Raw genomic sequence first — 22,680 nt, 5'->3', positions numbered from 1 at the left:
CCTGCTGTCAGATACACCATCTACAAATGGTATCAGGCACCCACCTAAAACAGCTTTCCAAACTACAAGTAATCCTTTTCCAATGCTTTTGAAATCAATCCCCAAATTAAAATGCTCCCTGTAGATTAACTCCTGCCAATAGCTCCGCAGCTGCATTCTGGACCCACCTTATTTTCTCAACGATGTTCAAGAGTAGATGCACATACAATGCACTGATAAAATCTAGTTGAGAACTTACCAAGGAATGTATAATGGTGGTTAGGTAAGGGTAAAGGGACCCCTGACCATTAGGCCCAGTTGTGACCGATTCTGGGGTTGCGGCGCTCATCTCACTTTATTGGCCGAGGTAGCTGGCGTACAGCTTCCGGGTCATGTGGCCAGCATGACTAAGCTGCTTCTGGCGAACCAGAGCAGCACACAGAAACGCCGTTTACCTTCCCGCTGGAGTGGTACCTATTTATCTACTTGCACTTTGACGTGCTTTCGAACTGCTAGGTTGGCAGGAGCAGGGACAGAGCAACGGGAGCTCACCCCATCGCGGTGATTCGAACCGCCGACCTTCTGATCAGCAAGTCCTAGGCTCTGTGGTTTAACCCACAGCACCACCCGTGGTTAGATCTCACAAATCCAGGAAGGGTGCAGTTGGTATATATAGTGAATTTGGAAGAAAGCATTCCAAGACAGAGTTCAACCTGCGATTCAAGATCAGTGTTGGGCACACAGGTAGCAATACAATATTACTCTGTCCAAAATGGGTAAGTTGTCAACGACATTGCATGACAGCCTGATCCCTAGATCCTTTCCCTTGCAAAGCTCTAGCTCGTTCCTTGAAACTTTTTGTGTGCATGGAATCTATTCTACTTTCTTTGTGAAACACACACAGAGACGCAGAAACAGAGAGAGCATTTCTTGAAAAAAGAAACCATAAATGTAGAAGCATGAAGGAGAGGTGTGAAAGAAATATTTGCTGGAAACGGAATTGCTGAATCAACACTGACCAGTGCACTTCATCATAATTATAAGGACATACTACTGCCAGGGGATTTATAAAAATCCCACTCAGCAAATAATTGCCCTGCTGTTAGGAGATAGTCAAGAGTGTTAACACACTGTCACAGTCCAGCATTTAGTAAGATATTCAACATTCAATTACTCTTGTGGGGAACTGAAAAGAAACATGATATTTTTCCAGGTACTGCCGTTCATGCTTCCATAAGAATTCCAGTGAACATTCCTGGTAATGTCCAGATGGAGGGGAGAGCTCTGGTGGCCTCTCTCTCTGTCAAGAGGTGAAATAATGATTTGGAAATTTTGAAAATATTGCAAAAATAAAGAAGTGAATGATTCCATACAGTGTAATCTCTTTGTTAAAAATAATACCAATTTCTTTTAACTACAATCAGATTTATATATGCATTTTGGAACAGCAAAACCAAGGATCTATTAGAGATCAGCCTCAAAGAAAAAGGTTCATACTTCACTGTAGAATTTCTAAATATTATTCAAAGATTTAAAGAACCCACAAAAGAGAGCCTTTTGTTAAGATTTTGCCTTCTAGAACTTAAACAAATGACAACCATCTGATCAACTTCAGTGTAGCTGTGAGTTGCAAGGAAGGCTGACACCTGCATCAGATTTCTAAATCACACACTCAATTCGTGCACTTGGACCTAAGTCCCTAGTGAGTTGTCTTAGAATTGTGGTGTGTCAACATCTTAAATTCAAAAGGTTTGGCTTAACTGGGTTGGGATGTACATGGAAAACTGATTTCTTATGTGCAAGAATCTTGCAGTGTGAAAAGTCCTCTTGAATTTAATAATAATTTTGCTTGAACAAGAAGCAGGAAACGCTAACCTATAATATGCAGGTCTGTATACATTATCAGTGATGTTTTACTTATCCATTGATGAAATGCTGTAACAACTGAGGTCCAGCATTATTCCTAAAGTACCTCCATTTTGGCTAGGCCATTTATATATCTCCATTTGTTTAATAACTAATTTAGCAGTATTCATTTTAAATTATTAAACTAAGCCTTTAATATGACTCATTCACTGGACTCCTTGCTCTGGTGTTCCCCTTACTTTATAAACTCACCAGTTTTTCTTTCTACCAAAAGAGAATAACAGTGCTTTCAAGATACCCAATTTTATGGGAGCTTGATGCTAACAGGACAATCGGGTAGTATTCAGTCAAAGAAGATTGGACCAGGCCTTTGGACAGCTCTAAGAGTTGTCAAGACAACTGCAGAAGATGTTGTCTCTAAAGGGACTTATAGCCAACTGAAGCCTCATGTAGGCTAACTAGAGTTGGTTTGTGGTAGGTGCCATCTCTCTGGAGGAGCTGGCTGGGTGGTCCTCCTCTTATTTTGCAGATAGTGGTGTTCCAGGGGGCTCAGCCATTTATATCTTAGGACCAAGTTATCTCAAGGAGTACCCCTCTCTGAATTGTTGGTCCTTTGATTTAAGAATCCTGCAAAGATTAGTCTTTCTCAATGATGGCACCCCAACTGTGGAAATATCCTTCCCACATCATGTGGCTGGTGCTGACATTTACAGTTTTTAGTGCCAGCTGGAAACCTATCTCTTTCACCAAGACTTTGGGGGCAGTGTGTGATGCAAGCAGGCATCCAGAGACCTGGATTGTCTAAAATGGAATAGATGGTGCGAGCTGCCTATTGTCATGCTAGTGTTAATAGGGAATTTTAAAATCTGACTTTATGGTGTATTTATGGTATATTTTTATTATTGTGATCCACCCTGGAATTGCTTGGTGATGAGGGGCAGGAAATAAATTTTACAAACAAAATAAATAAATCATCTGAAAAAGAGTTATGGTGGCAGGGCTGTGTCTTCTGGCCAAGTAAAGGTAAAGGGACCCCTGACCATTAGGTCCAGTCATGGACGACTTTGGAGTTGCGGCGCTCATCTCACTTTAGTGGCCGAGGGAGCCGGCGTACAGCTTCCAGGTCATGTGGCCAGCATGACTAAGCCGCTTCTGGCGAACCAGAGCAGTGCACGGAAACGCCGTTTACCTTCCCACCGGAGCGGTCCCTATTTATCTACTTGCACTTTGACGTGCTTTCGAACTGCTAGGTTGGCAGGAACAGGGACCGAACAATGGAAGCTCACCCCATCGCGGGGATTCAAACCGCCAACCTTCTGATCGGCAAGCCCTAGGCTCTGTGGTTTAACCCACAGTGCTAGCTGCGTCCCCCCCCCCCAAAAAGCAAGTGTTTCTTCCCTGGAGGACATTGCCCGAAAACTGCACTTCAACATACTCTGACCGTGACACAAAACCAAGATTTTGAGCAATCTTTAATGTAAAGTATTATGTTTTAAATGGATCTTTTCCATGCAATAGGCTTCTTTTCTTTATCTTATATCTGACTAGGATGAAAGTATTTTTTTCTACATTCTGTTTGGCTATTATTAAAAACTAACTCACAGCACACAATATGGACAGCTAAAGCCAGATCAGGGACCACTACTCGCCATTTTCTCTCAAATCCTCCAGAGAATTTATTTATCTGAAGGAAATATGCTATAGCACAAGATTTACAGCTATCTTCAAAATTGGTAAGATTTTGCTTCATACCATAAAACTGTACCACCAAGTTGCATTTCAAGGACAATGTCATCATTATTTTTATTGAGTTGTTTAAAAAGCGGAAAACAGTGTGGGCACATCATCTTTGTCTGCAGATCCCGAAAAAGCCACAGCAGCCAACACTGCTACAACGGACTACTTAGCTCTTTTTGAATCAATAATATAAGCCTGAGGCATTACATGCCGAGCCAAAATAGAAATAAACACATGCAAATTAATAATACTGCAAATATCATTGCTTTACAAACCAAAACACCAGAGACAGCAGGTCAAGCTGCAATAGAAGCAATTTACCATGGCATACTAACTAAAAAATTTTATAATTCTACTACTGATTTTAATGCTACCATTTGTTGTTTTAGCCAAATTACTGATGAATGCAAGCTCTGTCATAGCAAGTCGCTTTTAAGAGGAGGAAGAGGATGTTAGTAGCTATTTTGGTGCAATAATATGAGGGGCAGAAAATAGGTATATTTATAGTTCTTGTCACTTGAAGATTCAAAATCTTCCAAAACACAGGAACAATATGTATAATAATTTGGTTGGCTTTCACTGTTTCGGCACATTCTTCTTTTTCTTGCTGAAGTTGAGCGACAAAATTACATTTTAAAAATATATACACAAGGAGACACACATTGCTTATGTTCATATTTTAAGCCGCTCTGGGAAGGGTTACAATGTAGAATTGTTATTATAAGAATTAACCACTGTCAATTGTAGTGTGTCTTACAAATATTAAATGATGATAAAAGTTTCCTGCTCAGCTCTTATTGATTTGTCTTACAGATAGAAAAGATGTTCAGTCTAATAAACTAAAATGATGTTGTTCGGTCTTTGTAAAAGCTTTGTGCTGGCACTACAAACCTGAGAAAGAATAATGTGAGGAAAAGCAGGCACCATTTAAAGAAATAAAATAAGGATTCCATGGCTTTCTCTGAAAAACAAACTCAAAATTCCCCCTTTAAAATCTAAGTCTCAACAGAAATGTTATGAATACGAAAATTGGATAGATCTTAACACTATCTCAGTGTATTTCTAATTGTAGGACGCAGTTGGATCTCTTCCACAAGGCAACCAGTAGGTGGAGCAGATAACATAATTTATGACTTGAAAACACTGGCATAGATTCTATGGCAAGTTTCTTCATAATTATAGGGATGATGAAGAAAGAATTTTCTTCAAACAAAGGAAGGCTTAGATGTGTTAGGTGTTACTTGACTAGTTATTGAAACCACCAATAAACGAAGAACGTTGATTAAAAGCTCAATATTTCATAAGGATAAAGTTTTAGAGCTTGTCATTTATTTCTCCAGGCATTGTCTTCTAGCAACCTCAGTTTTAATCAAAATACAATTCCAATTCTATTTTTAACTTCTTTGTATGCTAAGTTTATACCAGCATTAGACACCCTGAGAAGGTAATATATAAGGATGCAACAAATCTGTATATTTTAACGTGTGTGTGTGTATAATTTGCATATTTGCATTAACCTGCTGCATATCGAATCACAGGGAATGTAAGATACACTGCAATTCTGCAATGACATTGGCGCATTTTGGGGCTGGGACCTGAAGTGCTAGTTCTTAAATTGTTAAGTAATATTTCAATAAGTGCATTACACTTCAGAGACAAGTGTGATTTTCACATGTTGCTACATATTGCACCATTTGATTAGCATGTTTGTAGATTGTCTTGAAATTATGAGGATGAGAAATCTTAAATTTCCAAATTAACCATAAATACCCCTACGCACTGTCTTCATTGAGATGCGGTTTGTCCACTCTTTGAAATATTTGGATGTATTTATATATCTAAATTAAAGTTTTAAACAATGAAAAGTCCTTTCCCAGAGAGATTTTTTTCTTTCAAGGAGCAGATGAATAATTCATTTTTAATAATATTGATTTACTAATTAGTCCTTTCTTCTGTTTCTTCACAAACAAACCTTGATTTCACTAAATTTACAATTAAAATAACTAATTTCCACTAATCAGTTCACTTTCCCATAATTAATTGCTATGCAGCTTAGGTAAACAAACTCCAACATTGCTTATTCATGATTGATGTGACACAAAAGAAGGGAGCTAAATTTTCTATGGCAAAATCTTATGCTGTTGTCTTCGATCCCTGATTGGAAGAATGACACTTGTTAAGCAAAAAGTGAGCATGACTAAATAAAAAGTCTAATCATCAATAACAGATACCCATTTAAGACTGAAACAATTGTGCTTGCATTTCCAGTATGGATGTTCATATAAATAAGCACTTATCGCAGGCAGGAAAAGACTTATTTGCACTGATGAACTTAAGCAGGGATTAAAGAGGAGAACATCTGTCATACCAAATAGCTCTTCAGAATTCCAGCAAATCTTCTAAGAAGAGTAAATAGATCTGTTGGAATATATTCAAGAGTACTGTACAAGAAGGTAATCAAGGTAAATTTGCTGACCCAAGAAGATCACTCTGGAAAGTTTTTGGGTTTTTTTTAAACAGATAATCTATTCTTAACCACCTATTTTGAAACATAGTGGAGCAATGTAATTCTGATCAAAGCATTAGCTCAATTAAAACAGAAAAAATATGAAACCCCTCCTCAGCTTAATAACTGGTTAGTCCTTGACAAGTGAAACAACCACAACAATAAGCCAGTCAAAATGAGTTTTTAAAGTGAGGTTATGCCCTTTGTGTTGTGTTATCACAATGGCAGATCAAACTGCTGACTTGGACTCTTTCTGCCAGCCGCGTTGATGCCGCCTCTATGAAGCTGCTGTCGTGTCACGCAGCAGTCATGGTACCTGCTCTCGCCTATAGAAATGCACTAAATTGAACTCGAAGTAGTGTCTTTGTGATATCTTTTCAACAAGTCATGTCCCATTCAGCCTGCTAGTTTATCTCTGTCAAGCTAGGGGCCTCAGTGGTTTGCATGAGCTGTCAGGGACAGGTACACCAACCTGCACAGTGCTAAGGAGGTAATGCATCTTTTGGGCGAGGTAATCCTTTTTCCTTTTTTCTCTTTCGAGGGCTTTTTTCTGTTCCTCTTTCTCCTTCATCTCTGCAAACTCTTCCAGTTCTTTCCTGCATGAAAACATTTAAATGATTACTGGGCCAATGTAAAAAGGCATCAGTGCTTTAAAAAGTCTTTCCCAGCCCATCTTCCCTAGTGATGATATGCTGGCATCGTCCACTGTTTGCTGAAATCGACAACATCAGGATTGGCTACATTCAGCAATGCCTGGCTAGTACTGTTAGAACAAAGGAATTCAAGAGACATTCAGCCAATGCGCTAAGATTCCCAACCATTCTGGGAGATCCAGCTTCATGTAAACAAGAGTTTAAAGAGTCAAAGGTAAATTAATATGTATCCTTGTATCTATGTTTTTAGAACAAAATCAGCTTACAAATTGTTTAGAAATGACTGGTTTTAGTTTTAATAACAATAAAATAATTATTTGTACCCCGTCCATCTGACTGGGTTGCCCCAGCCACTCTGGGAAGCTTCCAACAGAATATAAAAAAACCAAGATACATCAGACATCAAAAGTTTCCCAATACAGAGCTGTGAAACCTAAGCTTCCCTAAACACGGCATGATATTTTAATGTTGGGGCAGGAGTTAAAGATAAAGGAATAAACTTCTCCATATAGTACCGGAGCATGAAGGAAACGTGTAGTTGGTTATGCGAGTTAGATGCCACATGAAAATTTGTAGCCTCCCTAGAATAGATACTTATGGATGACTGTGTAGTGCCATGCTTAGTTAGACCAATGGTCTTTCTAAGTTCAACATTCTGCTTACTAACAGAGCTCAGTAAGCATGGGGAGGTTGTAAATAAGGAACTATCCTGTGTTTTTGCTGTTGAATAAGCATTTGTCTCCCTTTCTGAGTCACAAGGTTACAGGTATAAAGAGACTGACAGAGAGGGTCCTATAGAGATTGCTCATTACTGCATATTTATTGGGAGAGGGGCCATGCACCAGTGGTATATCTCAGGTAACAGAAGTGGAAACTCCTCCCCAATGGACCTGGGACCAGGAGTGTACTAGCAAATTCAGAAATGCCGGGTCCCTGCATAATAGTCTCAGCTATGCCCCCTCACAACCAGACCTCCTCACAGCCATGTCCCTTTCCAAGTTTATACAACCTTGTAAGATTATACAGCAATAATAATTAGGGACGCATTGCAACAATTAGTGCAGTTCTCTATGTGTTGCCTTTCAGCTAGATCTACTATTTTCTGTGCACGTACATGGGTATATGATTTGCAGTGCTCCAATATATTATTTTGGAATGACTTGTGTTTTCCCTGAAGTTCCATTGTCCGTAGCAGAACTTCAACATCAGTTTTTTTTTAACTGAAGCAGCTTGTGTTTTTATATGGAATACACAGAACAACTCATCAATGTTGTTCTTGCGCATCTGACTCCAGAGTGTCCCTACAAGTCAATCCTCAGTGGTTGACTCACGTCCTTCAACTCGGATTGGCTCAAATCAACAGAAAGGGTGAAAATACTTTTTGGCTAAAATCTCCCCTTTTATGCTGACTGGTTGGCTCCAGGATGCTGGAGGCAAGGACACTGGGGGGACCCTGCTTCAGAAATAGTAATGTGTTTTTGACCTCCACACAACCCCAGACCATTATCCTTCTGCCTTGGACTTCTGCTTCTAGTCTGAGTAGATAGTGTTGGGTTACATGAACAAATGGTCTGATTCAGTATTAAGACACAGAAGATTAAGTAACTAGTTAAGAGAACTCTTGCAGGAATTTTCTACCCTGTGAATTTGTTTCTATGATTTTTCTAATAAATTACTAATCCTATTGCCAATTATTGAACCCTTAAAACATTTCATAGATAAAATGTGATTGCATAATATATTTATAACAACGCATTACAGTATCACCCTCACTAACATATACCCAGAGTAGAAGTTAGCTTGATTAACATTTGTTGTTATTGGTATTAAGAAACACTAATTCAAATTAACCTTGTGTGTGAAAGACATAAATTTTGTTCAGCGATGTATGTAGATTTAATAAATGTTAATTAGGTAAGTTCTGACCTTTTTCTGGGCATCTTATGTAAAATACAGCATTGAAAATAATTCAGTTCCTGTAGGGTAAATATTTATAATACTTCAACATATTCCATATCAATTAAATATCAGGGAGTGCAATCCACAGCACAGTAAAGTTAATAGCAAAACTCCCATTGATTTTAATGGCACTGGTTTGGATGCATGTAATTAAATATTACAATTAATTCAAAGAGCCCCGTGTAGATACAAAGGGCACATGCAGGGCACTTTTGCATGCATTCAAGGGGTACACCGATTGCCTACCTATAAATGGAAAGCTTCAATACATATGAAAAAATCCCCAATACTTATGTGAAGGACCGTGCACGTGTTCTCAAAGAGGAGCTGGTTGCACTTAGACACACCCAGGCAATGTCCTGACCCAGGACGTTGGTCTTTGTCAGGCTGATGGCAAAGCCAAATCCCATACAGGTTTGGGCAAATTGGTTGGTGAGACTCTAGAGCTTCCTTGGAGTGCACAATCAAGGCTGCCTCATCTGCAAAGAACCTCTCTCAGATATGGACCCACCACACTTTTGTCTTGGTGTGCAGACGTGTCAGGTTAAATAGTCCCCCGCCACTCCTTGAATGGATGTAGACACCGTCTTCAGTCGAGCTGAAGACATAGGAGAGCAACAAGGAGAAGAATATGCCAAAGAGGCTCCATGTTCTTAATGCCAGGCTCAGTCAGGGATCTGCTGCTCTCTTTTGCCAAACACATAGCTGTGTTGTAGGTAGTTCCACTTTGCTTTGACGCTGTCTCTGGGGCAGTTCAGTAGAGCTTCTTTGACAGAATCGGAGAAGGATCTTGCTCATCACTAGTGAGTGATCTGTGTCACAGTTGGCACTGTGGTAGCTCCATGTGACATGATCACAGTTCAGTGCCAATCACCTGGTGACAATCAAGTACAGCCGGTGCCCGTGCCAGTGCCCCAACCTTGGACATCTCCATGACACTTGCTGTTTTGCCTTGGTAGAGAAGAACCTGTTCATGGGTCAGAGGCTGTGATATGAACACAGATCTAGCAGCTATTGTCCATTCTTGTTCATGCTGCCAATACTAAAGGGGCCTATGAAGTTGCCCCACGTGTGATGATCATCTCCAACTCTAGCATGAAATCTCCCAGGTGTTCGCAGGCTGGGACCCTCCCGACAGCCTGGTCTAGTGGGAGTGTAGACATTCAATATGTTAACTGGACTGGAGGTGGTTGAAAGGTGAGGGAAAGCAAGCATTCTGAGCCCTTGGTCAGTGGTTCTATTGCAGACAGAAGAGGGTTCCACGCTGTGAAGCCTACACCGTGAGTATGTGATTCTTCTGGATGCCCTCCTTGCCAGAAAAAGGTGTCGTTCATCTCTTGGAGGCTGTCATTTGAAGCAAGTTTGGTCTCCTGTAGAGCAGCAAGGTCAATGCTGATCATTTTTAGCCCATGGTCAATGATGGCCCACAAGACACCATTCAACTACCTTAGAGACTCCACTCCAGATTTGTGTAGGGTTCATTCCTTAGCTTTTTCTTCTCCTGAAGATGTCCATGTGGTGTGGAACCACTTTTATCAGCAGAGTTTCCTTATCCAAAATTGGAGTTTCATCTAATTTGCTATGGGCCCTCAAGCTTCCCAGCTAGGACATGAACTGAAAACTAGGTTTCTTCAGGCTTCCTACCCCTAGAATTCACCTCCAGAGTTATAAGTTCTTACAAGTTCTCTCTTTTACATCATCAATTACTTACTACAGTACTGTGGTCTTGGCACAGTGGGAGCCTCCTGAAATAAAGGCTGAACGCAAGAAGCACTTTAAAGGCTGGCTTTGAAAAATAATCAGAGTTAAACCTGTATGAAGTGTAGGACTGTGGATTTCATTGCATTACAGAGCTATTCAGAAAACTATGATGATCATGCAACAATCAGTTGACTCTGTCCATCACAAAACGAGAGCATTTTCACTCCATTACAATTATAGATATTTTCAGTTTCTTGCTATCTATAAATATGTAGATATGGAACGTTTTGATGTTGTTTGTAATGCTACTGCATTTTATTACAATGGATGTATTTCCCCCCTTTTTTATGATGTAACCCATGCTGAGATTGCTTGCTGATGAATGGCAGGATACAAAACAAATAAATAATATTTTCAGTATAATGGGTCATAACTTTTTAAAACATGCAATCTGGCAATATTTTTACCATAGATGTAGAAAACTCTGTTACAAAAATCTATATGCTATGTCATTTTTTACTTTTCCATCAAAATATTAATCCATAACATGTAGAGTAAAATATTAAGTAAATCACACATGTTTTTCTTTCAAATGTACAAGGCAAAAGTAGAACAAAACAGAAATAAATTAAAGATAGGAGAAGATGTATTATTCTGTTTCAATCCCTGGAATGTTTTCTTTTTTCTTTTTGTTGCCTTTTACTGTTAAAGGCTTCTAATACAATATTTCATACAAGGTTACTTATGAAACATACTGACGTTTAAAAATCACCATGCTATGCTTTTGCAGCAGTGTAATTTTTTTCCAACATAAGATTAAATTGCAAAATAAATGAATTACTTAGAGTGGCATGGCCCCCATTTTGCCACACTTCTCTTGAAAATTGCTTATTAATATGAAAAAAGAAGTTGGAAAATAGCCTGTTTTACTTTATGCATAGTGTTTGGAGGCCTCCAAGCCTGGAGACCTGGACTTGCTGTACATTTTAGATTGTATTGGCAAGCGGGTACACTGACCTTTCTGACCTGCATCTCAAGGCTATTATTAATCGCTAAGTAACCTGGTAAAGCCAAACAAATTTGTTTCCATTGAAAGGATCTCTATCTGTGTCTGAGAATTTGTGCCGTACCAAACCAACCTCATTAACTGTGTCCACTTTTGACAAAGAACTAGGACTTGGAGAGACTGGTGACCTTTCTTTGTCCTCAAGGAACAGATCTCAGAGCCGAGAAATGTGAGTAAATAAGCATTTTTACAATAACATTAATAAAAATATATAAACATACATTCTCGGATTTTTAAAAGCAATTACACCTGTCAACGTCGGTACATATGTTTCCTATTTAGTAATTACTCTTTTTTTGTTGCAGATTTGTCTGGTCAGCCTCAGTATCTATGAACCGCAGAGAATAAAATGCCTACGAATGAATATTTACAAGTACTTCATTTCCATCCAACTTCTTGTCAACAATGGTAAAAGCTAGAATTGTCCAAAAACGAGTAAGTGCTGGACAACACAGAAGAAAAGCATTTATATACAAATATATATTCAATTTAATTATAATATCTAAAACAATTTTGTTTCATCAATGAAAGTTGACTATTATTATTTTGAATGGATGATTCACTATTCACTATAGTAATTTGGTAAAATTAAATTACATTTGCCAAAAAATGCAGAACTTGGCAGCAAATAATTTTATTATGAACAATCACTGCAGCATAAAGGCTATATCAGTAACAAGTATTTCCTTTCTTCTTTAATCTCCAATGCTAGTCCAATAACCGCCCTAGGATGGTATTCAACTATATTTTAGTCAGACTAGACCCACTGCAATTAATGGACCTAGTTTAGTCATTTTCAATCATTTCAATAGGTCTACTCTAAGTAATATTACTCACAGAATTGAAGAGCAGATATACCATATTTTTCGCCCTATAAGACGCACTTTCCCCCCCTCCAAAAATGAAGGGGAAATGTGTGTGCGTCTTATGGGGCGAATGCAGGCTCCTTGGCTTCAGCGATAGCAACGTGAAGCCTCCGAAGCCTGCGCTCCAGAGGCTTCACGTTGCTTCCGCTGAAGCCAGGAGAGTCTGCTCTTTGAGGCTGGCGGTGGGGAAAGCAGCGCTTCCCCCATCGCCAGCCCCAGAGGATGGGGGGCAGCAGGAAGGCGCGCGACGCCTTCCCGCTACTCTCCAACCCGGGTTGGAGGCTGGCGGTGGGGAAAGCAGCGCTTCCCCCATCGCCAGCCCCAGAGGATGGGGGGCAGCAGGAAGGCGCGCGACGCCTTCCCGCTACTCTCCAACCCGGGTTGGAGGCTGGCGGTGGGGAAAGCAGCGCTTCCCCCATCGCCAGGCCCAGAAGATGGGGGGCAGCGGGAAGGCGCGCAACGCCATCCCGCTACTCTCCAACCCTCCTGTGGGCTTTTGCGGGAGATGGGGGAATTCCCCCACCTCCCACAAAAGCAAGCAAAAGCCGCGCGCTCTTTAAAGGGGCTCCGCGGCTTCTGCTGGCTTTTCTAGGAGGTGGGGGAATTCCCCCACCTCGTAGAAAAGCCCGTAGGAGCCGTACAGCCTTTAAAGAGTGCGCCGCTCCTGGGCGCTTTTCCCCGAGGAGGGAGAAGGGACTGACTGGCCGAGTCCGTCCCTTCTTCCTCCTGTGGGCTTTTGCGGGAGATGGGGGAATTCCCCCACCTCCCGCAAAAGCAGGCAAAAGCCGTGTGCTCTTTAAAGGGGCTCCGCAGCTTCTGCTGGCTTTTCTAGGAGGTGGGGGAATTCCCCCACCTCGTAGAAAAGCCCGCAGGAGCCGCGCACCCTTTGAAGAGGGGCTTGGGGGCTTTTCCCTGAGGAGGGAGAAGGGACTGACTGGCCGTTTCAGTCCCTTTTCCCTCCTGGTCGAAAAGCCCGTAGGAGTTGCGCACAGCTCCTGTGGGCTTTTGCGGGAGGTGGGGGAATCCCGCCACCTCCCACAAAAGCAGGGAGAAGGTCTTGGAGTAGCGCACAGGCTGCGTGATTTCCCCCGCCCTGAAAACTAGGTGCGTCCTATGGGCCGGTGCGTCCAATAGGGCGAAAAATACGGTAATTCTTTTTTACCTGAACAGGCAGCCTACATTTTTAGAGCTCATTTTCTTCACAATATATATCAATGCTAAACTGGCAACAGAGAAAAAGCTAAGATGGTATCTTTTGTTGAACTTGTAAGATGGTATTTTTTGTTGAACTTGTATCTTATATAATATTTAATGGAAACACTATAATTTATGTATATGAATGAATTATACGTATAAAAACATGATGCGGTTGTTAGACCCTAGTTCAACACTAGGTGGCTAGTGATCTAGAACAATGAATAGGTGGGAAGAGAGAGTTCTAAGCTCTCTAGCACACACCTATAGATGGAAAAACAGGGTTTGAGTTGGGATGAGTGCAGGAATGTGATGAATGAGCACATTTTTAAGGACAATAGTTACAACAACAGCATTTCTTCCTCAAATGGGTTCACACAGAGTCCTACGTATAAGTAAGCAGTGATTCAAAGAGGCATATAAGTAGGAATCTAAGACTGAATAGGGAACCTAAAAACAAGGAACTATTTTAACAAAGAATTATATGTTATTTATGCCCTACTATAACAGTGCTTCTAGAGTGGTACCAATTCCCAAGCATAAGGCACCCCCAACTGTTTGCAGATTCTTAAGAGAAGTCCAATGATATCAGAAAATAAATGTATGTTCCCAGGTAGCAAAATTTGATAGGAATTAAGCATCATCCTGAACTGGTGCAAGCAAATTAGAGGGCAGTGAATATTCTAATTCAGTGCATCTAGTACAGTGGTACCTCGGGTTAAGTACTTAATTCATTCCGGAGATCCATTCTTAACCTGAAACTGTACTTAACCTGAAGCACCACTTTAGCTAATGGGGCCTCCTGCTGCCGCCGCCACATGATTTCTGTTCTCATCCTGAAGCAAAGTTCTTAACCCGAGGTACTATTTCTGGGTTAGTGGAGTCTGTAACCTGAAGCGTCTGTAACCCGAGGTACCACTGTATATGTTTCTGCAGTGGGTCTCTCATGGGCAGACATGCTTGGGACTCAAAGGTGAGGGAAGGAAAAAAAGGGAGACAGTCTCTACCAAAGGCTAGGCCCTGAAAGAAAATACTGAAGGAACAAAATGATCACTCCAGGTGAAAGCACATGCACATTTTCCTTTACTTTTCCTGAAAACTTTTAAATTAAATTGTTTAAAAAATACAAAAAAATTAATAAGAACCCCAAACCACTTTAAAATATATAGCCATTAAGATGCCCTGCATAATAAAAACAATAAAGGGAAGCCTTTGAAAGAGAAACAATTACAAAGAAAATTAAACATAATGCTGATGAAATCATACAACATTAGCCCCACTGAGCAAGAAGTCCTTGTGTGGGCTTCCATTAGTGGGACCCTTTAACTGAATCTTTCCCCTAGACTTCAGTACAGTGGTACCTCTGGTTACAAATGTTTCTGGTTACAAACACTTCAGGTTACAAGCTCTGCTAACCCGGAAGTAGCTGCTCCCAGTTGCAAACTTTGCTCCAGGATGCGAACGGAAATCGCGCGCCAAAGACACGCGCACAGCGGGAGGCCCCATTAGCGAAAGCGCGCCTCAGGATAAGAACGGTTTCAGCTTAAGAACGGACCTCCGGAATGAATTAAGTTCGTAACCAGAGGTACCAGTGTATCACCCTCTTGAAATCACAATGCAGCACAAATCAGTTGAATCTGAAGGGGGAATCAGGGCCCCATAATTTGACCATTCAGATTAAGGATGTTACTTTTTTTTTTGTCAACCCAAATAAATGAATATTCCTTTATCCTATGAGTTATCATTCATAATTGCTAAATTAATTGATTAAATTATGTAAATCTACATATGAATAAAAAATGGTTAGAAGAACATGGCATACTATTTGGTTTCACATGGCACCATCTTAGAAAAGCCCTTCAGCATGAGGATGAACTAGGAATTCCTCTTCTAAGATGTTGCCTGTCATGTAATCCTATATAAACTTGGCTTGGCTCTTTTTATGTTCCTACCCTATGCATAGGATATTAGTGAAGTTACAAAGGAAAATGAATATGTGAACCTGTGCCTGACATTCTGCCCCCAAATGCCCTACAAAATGGTAAAAGTCAGCGAAAGCGAGAACGAAGGCCTAATAAAGCTTTGGGAAAGTTGGAGAAAAAGGAATAGAATCTTTTTATGGTAAAATGCCACAATAATTTAAATCCTTTCACTAGTTAAATGCATTCATATTTTAGAAGTAATGCACTTAGGAACACTTGTCATCATGATTCAACTAAGATTATATGCAACAAATGTCTGAGACTGTGAATTTTTCACTTTTGGTTAGGTATTAAAAATAAAACTCATTCATGTGCCAAGGTAACTTATTGTTATTCTGAGTTTTCATTTATGCAGTGTGCAGTGGTGTTGGTTCCAGCTATGAGATGCAAATTTGGTTGACAGTGCTCCTTCTGTTTCTATAAATGTTAAAAATACATATATAATGTTTTCCTAGCACTTTAGTAGATGTCTTTAAATGATGATTACAGCAGTATTCAGACCGTAATGGTGATGCACTCAACACTAAGATCTTGCAGATTTATACTGACATACTTTCATTGAACTTTATCAAAATATTGCATTTTGTTTTGCATTTTAATAAGAAGTTTGTGATCTTGTGACTGTATAACTATAAATATGTAGCATTAAGGAAAGCAAAGGGCATTTCAGACAAATCAAAATAGTGTATAATTTGTATAGGAAAGGGTAGAGAGAACAGTCAAGATAGGGCATATTCACAGTAAAACATTAATAAAAACAAAATAAAACTGTGGTTTACTCTGATAGAGTCATCATATTAGGAGGGATACAGTATCAAACTAGTCTGTTGATCTCATGACCACATTTCCAACTCTCTATTCCAGGCATAGGAAAACTCCGGCCCTCCAGATGTTTGGGACTACAATTCCCACCATCCCTGACCACTGGTCCTGTTAGCTAAGGATGATGGGAATTGTAGTCCCAAACATCTGGAGGGCTGGAGTTTGCCTATGCCTGCTCTATTCTTTAGATCTACTAGAAAGGTAAAAATGATAGAGGTTTACATATTTCATGCCAAGATAATCTATTGCTTGTCTTTATGATTTGGGATCTAAGTCATTGCTCCTTCCTTTCCTTTAAAATTATTGCTGCGTTCAAATGAAGTATCCTAGCTTGTAGGCAAATCTAAGCTTTGTTCTGGGTTTAGCAATCCTGGTTTCACCAAAACAAATCACAATCCCCAAGGCAGCCATGATGTTAAGCCAAGGATTTCTCTTTGTTTTTCCTAAGTACTGATAGGGAGGAGGGAAATGGACACAACACACTCTTGCATGGTAAACTATGGTTTATGATTACCATGATGTCTCCACATGGCCAATGACGTGTAACATTTGTTTCTGGCTATCAATTGGTTATTTGATTGTGCCAATAATCTTCAGTAAAAGTTTTTTTACAACACATGTAGTAAGCATTTATTTATGTAAAAGTATTTTTTAAAAGATACAGATACACTTACATCAGCTCTCTGAGCCTCAAAGTCGATAAAAGAGCTTTCAACATGAATTGGCACTACATCAATTTCTGGGGATCACAGTGAGTAGTGCATCAGCAATGATTCCTCTGATTACTGCCTTCCTGCCCCAATATTTACTTTCACTAGCAGAGCTATGCTAAGTAGAGAGGAGATGAGACACAGGAGTCTACGAAAAACCACTGAGAAGTTATATGTGCATTTAAAATGAGGGAGGGAGTGGAGTTACACTTAAATGAGGCTTCAGGAGTTTTACTGTAGAAAGATACAGTAGTTTTCTACTTACTCACTCTGAGAACCTCCCAAAATGTAACAAGGAGAGCGTGTATAAGCTTTGTGAGAAATAACACTATGGTAGGGCTGCCATGTTTCAAAATATGGGCCAGAATTGTTGAGCTGGTTTGGCAAAATTGCCAAAAGGACCACACACAAAAAAATTGAGCTATTTTAAAGGAAAATCGCCAAAAACAACACTACCAACATAGGTTGCCATACATCTGGATTTTTCTGGACATTTTAGCAATTTCCTCCAGACACTGCTTCCAACTGCAGTATACCAGCTATGTCGGGGAATTTCCAGATGTATGGCAACGCTACACTATGGTCATATTCTTTTTATGTCAGGCGTGAATAATTCTCGGCCCTAGAGATGTTGCTGAACTACAACTCCCATCAGCCCCCCGTAAATTAGAATTACTTAACCCAATGTGCATAACTTTACACTTGATTACACTGAATCACATTTAATGCCCATTCACCCAGTTTAGAGAGCAAGCTCCTTGCAAACTGCCTTTTCCTCTTTAGAAGGGTCCAGTGTATTCTCATAGTCCAAACCCTATTAAAAAAAACTAAAACCAAGCCAGAAAAAAACAGATAACATGTCCTGGGGACAAACAAAAATGTGTGGGTACAACTAGCCACAGAACTGAAAGTGTGAGGTTCTCCAGATGTTTTGGACTACAATTCCCAACATCCCTGACTACTGACCATGCTGTCTGGGGCTGCTGGCAATTGTAGATCACAACAGCAGGAGGGCACCACATTGGCTACCCCTGTTAACCATATCAGTCAATTAGTCACGAGTAAATTCAGTTCGTCTCTAGAAAGAATAATTATAACACAATGATTAAAAAGCAAGATAACGTACTGTTTTAATGGCCCACTACATTCCTCCCACCTAAAATCCCACCTAACATTTCAAGCGTATGAAAGAAGAGTTACAAGTCTATTAACATGAATAGAGCAAACACCCCTCTCCTCTGGTGTTTCTCGCCCAGATAATTTTACTTCCAATCTTGGTGCCTGGCTCTTTTACCCTGAACCGCAGATACCCTGTCAGATGCCTACAACTGCATAGAGCAGGAGTGATATAATTTAATCAATTACAACCCGAGAATTGTGTTTTCTAAAATCTCATTTATTAATATATAATCTTTAGGTAATCATATTTACCCTCCTAATTTATGGAATATTTATAATGCTATATGTGTCCTTGAAATAGGGACAGTATACTATGAAAAAGTGGCCCAGCTACTAGAGTTCATAAATTTTGTTCAGCTTTGGATGAGTTCAAAGAATTGCCATGTAAGAAAAGCCTTACAGAGGGAATTTATCTGATTATGGCAGTAATAATTACCCAGCTGTTTATTGCAGATAGAGAAATAATTCATGTAGGCAATAGGCCGTGGTGGCAATGACACTCCACATTTAGTAAATATGCAAACTGTTCACTTCTAATTAACCAAGCTAGAGGATGCCCTTATTAAATGTATAAACTAAAAGTGCCTTCCTGACAAGTGATGAATTGTTACATTGCACAAACTCTTGCCACAGAATTATTGGAGTGAACTTGGGGCTTAACTTCATTAAGAGATCTTGTGAGATAGTTAAATGAGGATGGACAGCATAACAAGGCCAGCCTGACAGCCAATGATATGTTAGAGCTTAATGAAATTGCACCTTTTCCTTCTTTTCTACTTACTTTACAGTTAAGATCCCACTTTAGATAAAATAGGAGACTGTGAAATCTGTTGCAGTTGAGACTATATAAAAGTGTGTGATACACACTGTGGCTCAGGTTTTAACAGCAGAATCAATCTACAGAAGATACTAAAGTCCATAAGTAACCTTAATAAAGGTAGTTCAGCAGCCAAAATGTCCCATAATTACTTTATCACTGCTCTGGAACTGCTTTAAGTTTCATCCCAGCTTTACGGTGAATTGTTCAATTAAAAAAAGTGGTACAATGAAATTAGTTGCCAAGTTTTTGAAGAAACAGATTCAAATTTGGCCAACACTTTAATTTTTGCCTGGACGGTAATGGGCAGCCATATCAATGTACTATGCTGCCATTTACCTAATCCTGTTAAGAGGCAGGAAACCATCTTCTCCCCAAAGGAAATCTCCAAACAGTGCTCAAAGGTAGTCACAGAGAGTTTGCACAATTAACTAATGTTCATGTTAAGAAAGACTAATTACGGTATCAGATCTCGATCAGATATAGAGAATTCCCATATGTATTTTGGACTTGATAACTGTCAAGGCAAAGCGAGATTCTGCTAGCAGCAGACCTTGGTGTCTCAGTTTTCAGTGGTGCCCTGTCTGACACCCAAATCTGGTGTGGGGTGGGGGAGTGTCCCCTCAACCTCTTGCCTTCCATTGGATCATAGTTATGGTGCTTCCGAAGCTCCATGTCCAGTGCAGCTGCACCGGTCGTGCTCCCCTAGATCCTCCTTTGATCCTACTCAACAATTGTTTCCCTATTATACATGAGAATTCACCCATCCCTATCGATCACACACACAGAGACACTCACACACAGTTTCAAATTGCTTTCAACAAAACATTTCTGTGTTCCAACTCCTCCTGCTCCATTAAAACTGCCTAGTCCTAAGAGCCAACAGGTTTCCTTTGGGTAGTCTAGTGAACTACTCATACTGTTTGTGCTCAGTTTCCAGAGCCCTCTTGAGGAACAGAATAGGGTGTGGAGTCTTTTTGGCTCCATGGGACAGATTCTTATCAGGATCTGCATTAATGGGCCAAATCTGGCAGATGGGCAGGACCCCCACCTGTCAATCACATGATATCATTATGTCATATGAAGGGGGAAACAGGCTTTTGCAATAACTTTCTTGTGAGTCACCCTGAATTTACTTACTAATAAAGATAGGATATAAATGGTCAAAAAAAATAATAAAGACATCTACAAGGGCATTGGGCAATATTTGTTTACAACGCTGTGATATGCTGGTCAGACCTACTGAAACACTCGGTTTTGTTCCCAAGCTGGACAAACCAACTGTCCTTACTGGAGGCATTATTAAACATTTGGCGGAATACTAAATCTGAGTAGTTAAGTTCCCATTTGGATTAGAAACGAACATTTAACCCAGGCTCTTGGGTTTAAAAATGGGCTATTTTTATACCGATTATAACCCTACAACATCACCTAAATTTGAAACAGGACAGTGATCTGTCTTTGTTCAAACTACCTCCTTTAGGATCAGAAAAGTGAGGAACAATGCATTTATTACACAGGCAAACACAAGTTCCCAACACCATCTCTGCCAGATTCCTATAAAGGCTGGGGCTGCGTTTGTAGCTCAGAAACAGCTGGTGGGAGGAAGATGCTTGCCCTCCCCTTTTCCACTGATTCTCCACTCCAGATGTACCCTCCAGCTCTTTATCCCCCAGTTGTGCTTATTTGTATCTCAGAGCTTGGCTGAGAAATGAAGGGTTAAGTTGGCTAGGATGGATTTGGAAGGAAGAATGACTTAGGCACCCTACCCTGCCTAACTCTTTCTTGTTTTAGTGTTACAAGGCAAACATGGGGATCCATAACTTGCAGTTCAAGCCAAAGGGTCACCAGTTAAACCTATTTCAAATGAAGCTTAAAGCCATAAGCAATAGCAAAGGCCTTGTGGATAACAGTTCTAATGAATTCAATCTATTCATGAAATTAGCTCATTTTCTCAGTTGATTGCATCCCACCTTTAATGCTGCAAAACATTAAGTAACAGATAAAGTCAATGTATATCCGAAACTAAAATTAGAAGAGAAACTCGGTGTATTGTAAGTTTCACCATTAACAGCATTATGATTTTTATTAATGCTGCCAATCTGTATCCCTGAGGCTAGTTTTTAATTTCATGATATCATTTTCTTGTTCATAACCTAGGGCAGTTTTTGCATATGGGGCTATAGGTTATAAGTGGACACATCTAGAAAATGCATACTCAGTCTTTAAATTAATCAAACCAATTTATCTTTGTAAGAGGCAGGCTGTGAAAACGTAATCTTACATATGTGTTATATAAACATAATGACAAAAGCGGCTATCCAGACACATATGGTGGTATTCAGTTAAGCTTTACTCCATGTAGATTCACTAAAATTAGTAAGCACAACTAGGGTAGATTTATTAATTTCAATGGGTTGCCTCTGAGTAAAGCTTAGCTGAATACCACTCATAGAAGATTTTTGTTTCCAAGTACTGCTTGGTGGGGTGTTACTATTTCGTTTTTATGTTATGTATTTTGTTTTTATACTGTAAACCACCCTGTAATCTTCAAATGAAGGGTAATATACAAATTAAATTTTTAAAAAATTCTGCTGCATTTTTACTACAGTATTTGTGTTTACAAGAATAACTAAAAGGTGCACAAATGCCTTTTTTCGGTAAATTTACAAGATCTAAGGATTGATGCATCTTGATTGGAGCTGTAACACGAAGTAATTATTTCTCCCACAGAGAGGATAGTTCCAGTAGACTAAGAAGATTATGATTTCCCTTTCTGAGTTGCTAAAAATGAAATAATCTGCCAAATAGGGCTGAAGCGATGGGAGAAGACCCATGATGGCAGAAATCACATCGAGTGAAATTGTCGTTTGTGGGCAATTCTCAGACCAGGGAATCTGCAGCCTTGCGGATGTTTTTGGATACCAACTCCCATCATGTAGAATGCCCAATGGTCAGGGATGGTGGAAGCTGTTGTTGTTGGCATCAGTCGAGAGACAGTGGAGTGTGCCTCTGGGAGTGAAGTCAAGGCACACTCGACTGTCAGTTAGCAGGACTGAAGTGTCCTCCCTGGGGCACAAGCCTAGGAGAAGTTGTATTCCAGCCACATCTGGAGGATCCCAGGTTCCCCACACCTATTTTAAAGGGATAGTGAGACTCTCTTGGTGTATTGACCTACAGACCTTAAGGAAGCAGTGAGGCCCAAGGGGCAGAATGTTCACTGCACCACTGAGTGATGGAGGTGAGTCTAACTCAGGGCTGCATTACTCTATGAACACTCTCAGTGCACATGGTGGACAGTGGTAGCAATCTTCTCTTCTTAACCATCTCCAGCTCCTTGACCCCTGAGAGCCATATCTGGTGCAGGTACTGGAAAACTATCATGGCCTAGCAGCATGTGCCTTGTCTCAGCACCCATCCACCAGAATTAGGGCCCACATACATGTTGCAATTGGGGTCTTAAGCCTCAAGCACTACTTCATTATTCTACAGACTAGTTAATATAGAAAATCCAGAGTATTTTTCTCCTGAGCAGATGGAAAGAGATAAATTCTGTGTTGTATGTATTTCAGCTTTGGGCTCACTCCAGTGGATTCAGTAGAATCATAGCTGCATGCATACTGGTATAAACGAGATCATAATT

The 22,680-nt window shown here is 40.1% G+C and overlaps 1 protein-coding gene across 2 annotated transcripts in view; it reads right to left on the bottom strand.

The window, feature by feature from the left end:
- SPATA17 (spermatogenesis associated 17) overlaps nucleotides 1-22,680 on the bottom strand; it is a gene marked incomplete at its 3' end in the record, with an annotated part of 72,818 nt that overhangs the window by 38,850 nt on the left and 11,288 nt on the right. For both annotated transcript variants that reach the window (XM_083433376.1, XM_083433377.1), the window contains exon 6: nucleotides 6,561-6,684. In XM_083433376.1, coding sequence (XP_083289502.1) covers nucleotides 6,561-6,684 — 124 coding nt within the window. The remainder of the gene's footprint in view (nucleotides 1-6,560; nucleotides 6,685-22,680) is intronic.

The sequence above is a fragment of the Podarcis tiliguerta genome, assembly GCF_965153285.1.
Source record: "Podarcis tiliguerta genome assembly, chromosome: 3".
Taxonomy (NCBI): domain Eukaryota; kingdom Metazoa; phylum Chordata; class Lepidosauria; order Squamata; family Lacertidae; genus Podarcis; species Podarcis tiliguerta.
Note: the sequence above shows the minus strand (reverse complement) of the source record. Positions and strands in the feature narration are given on the sequence as shown.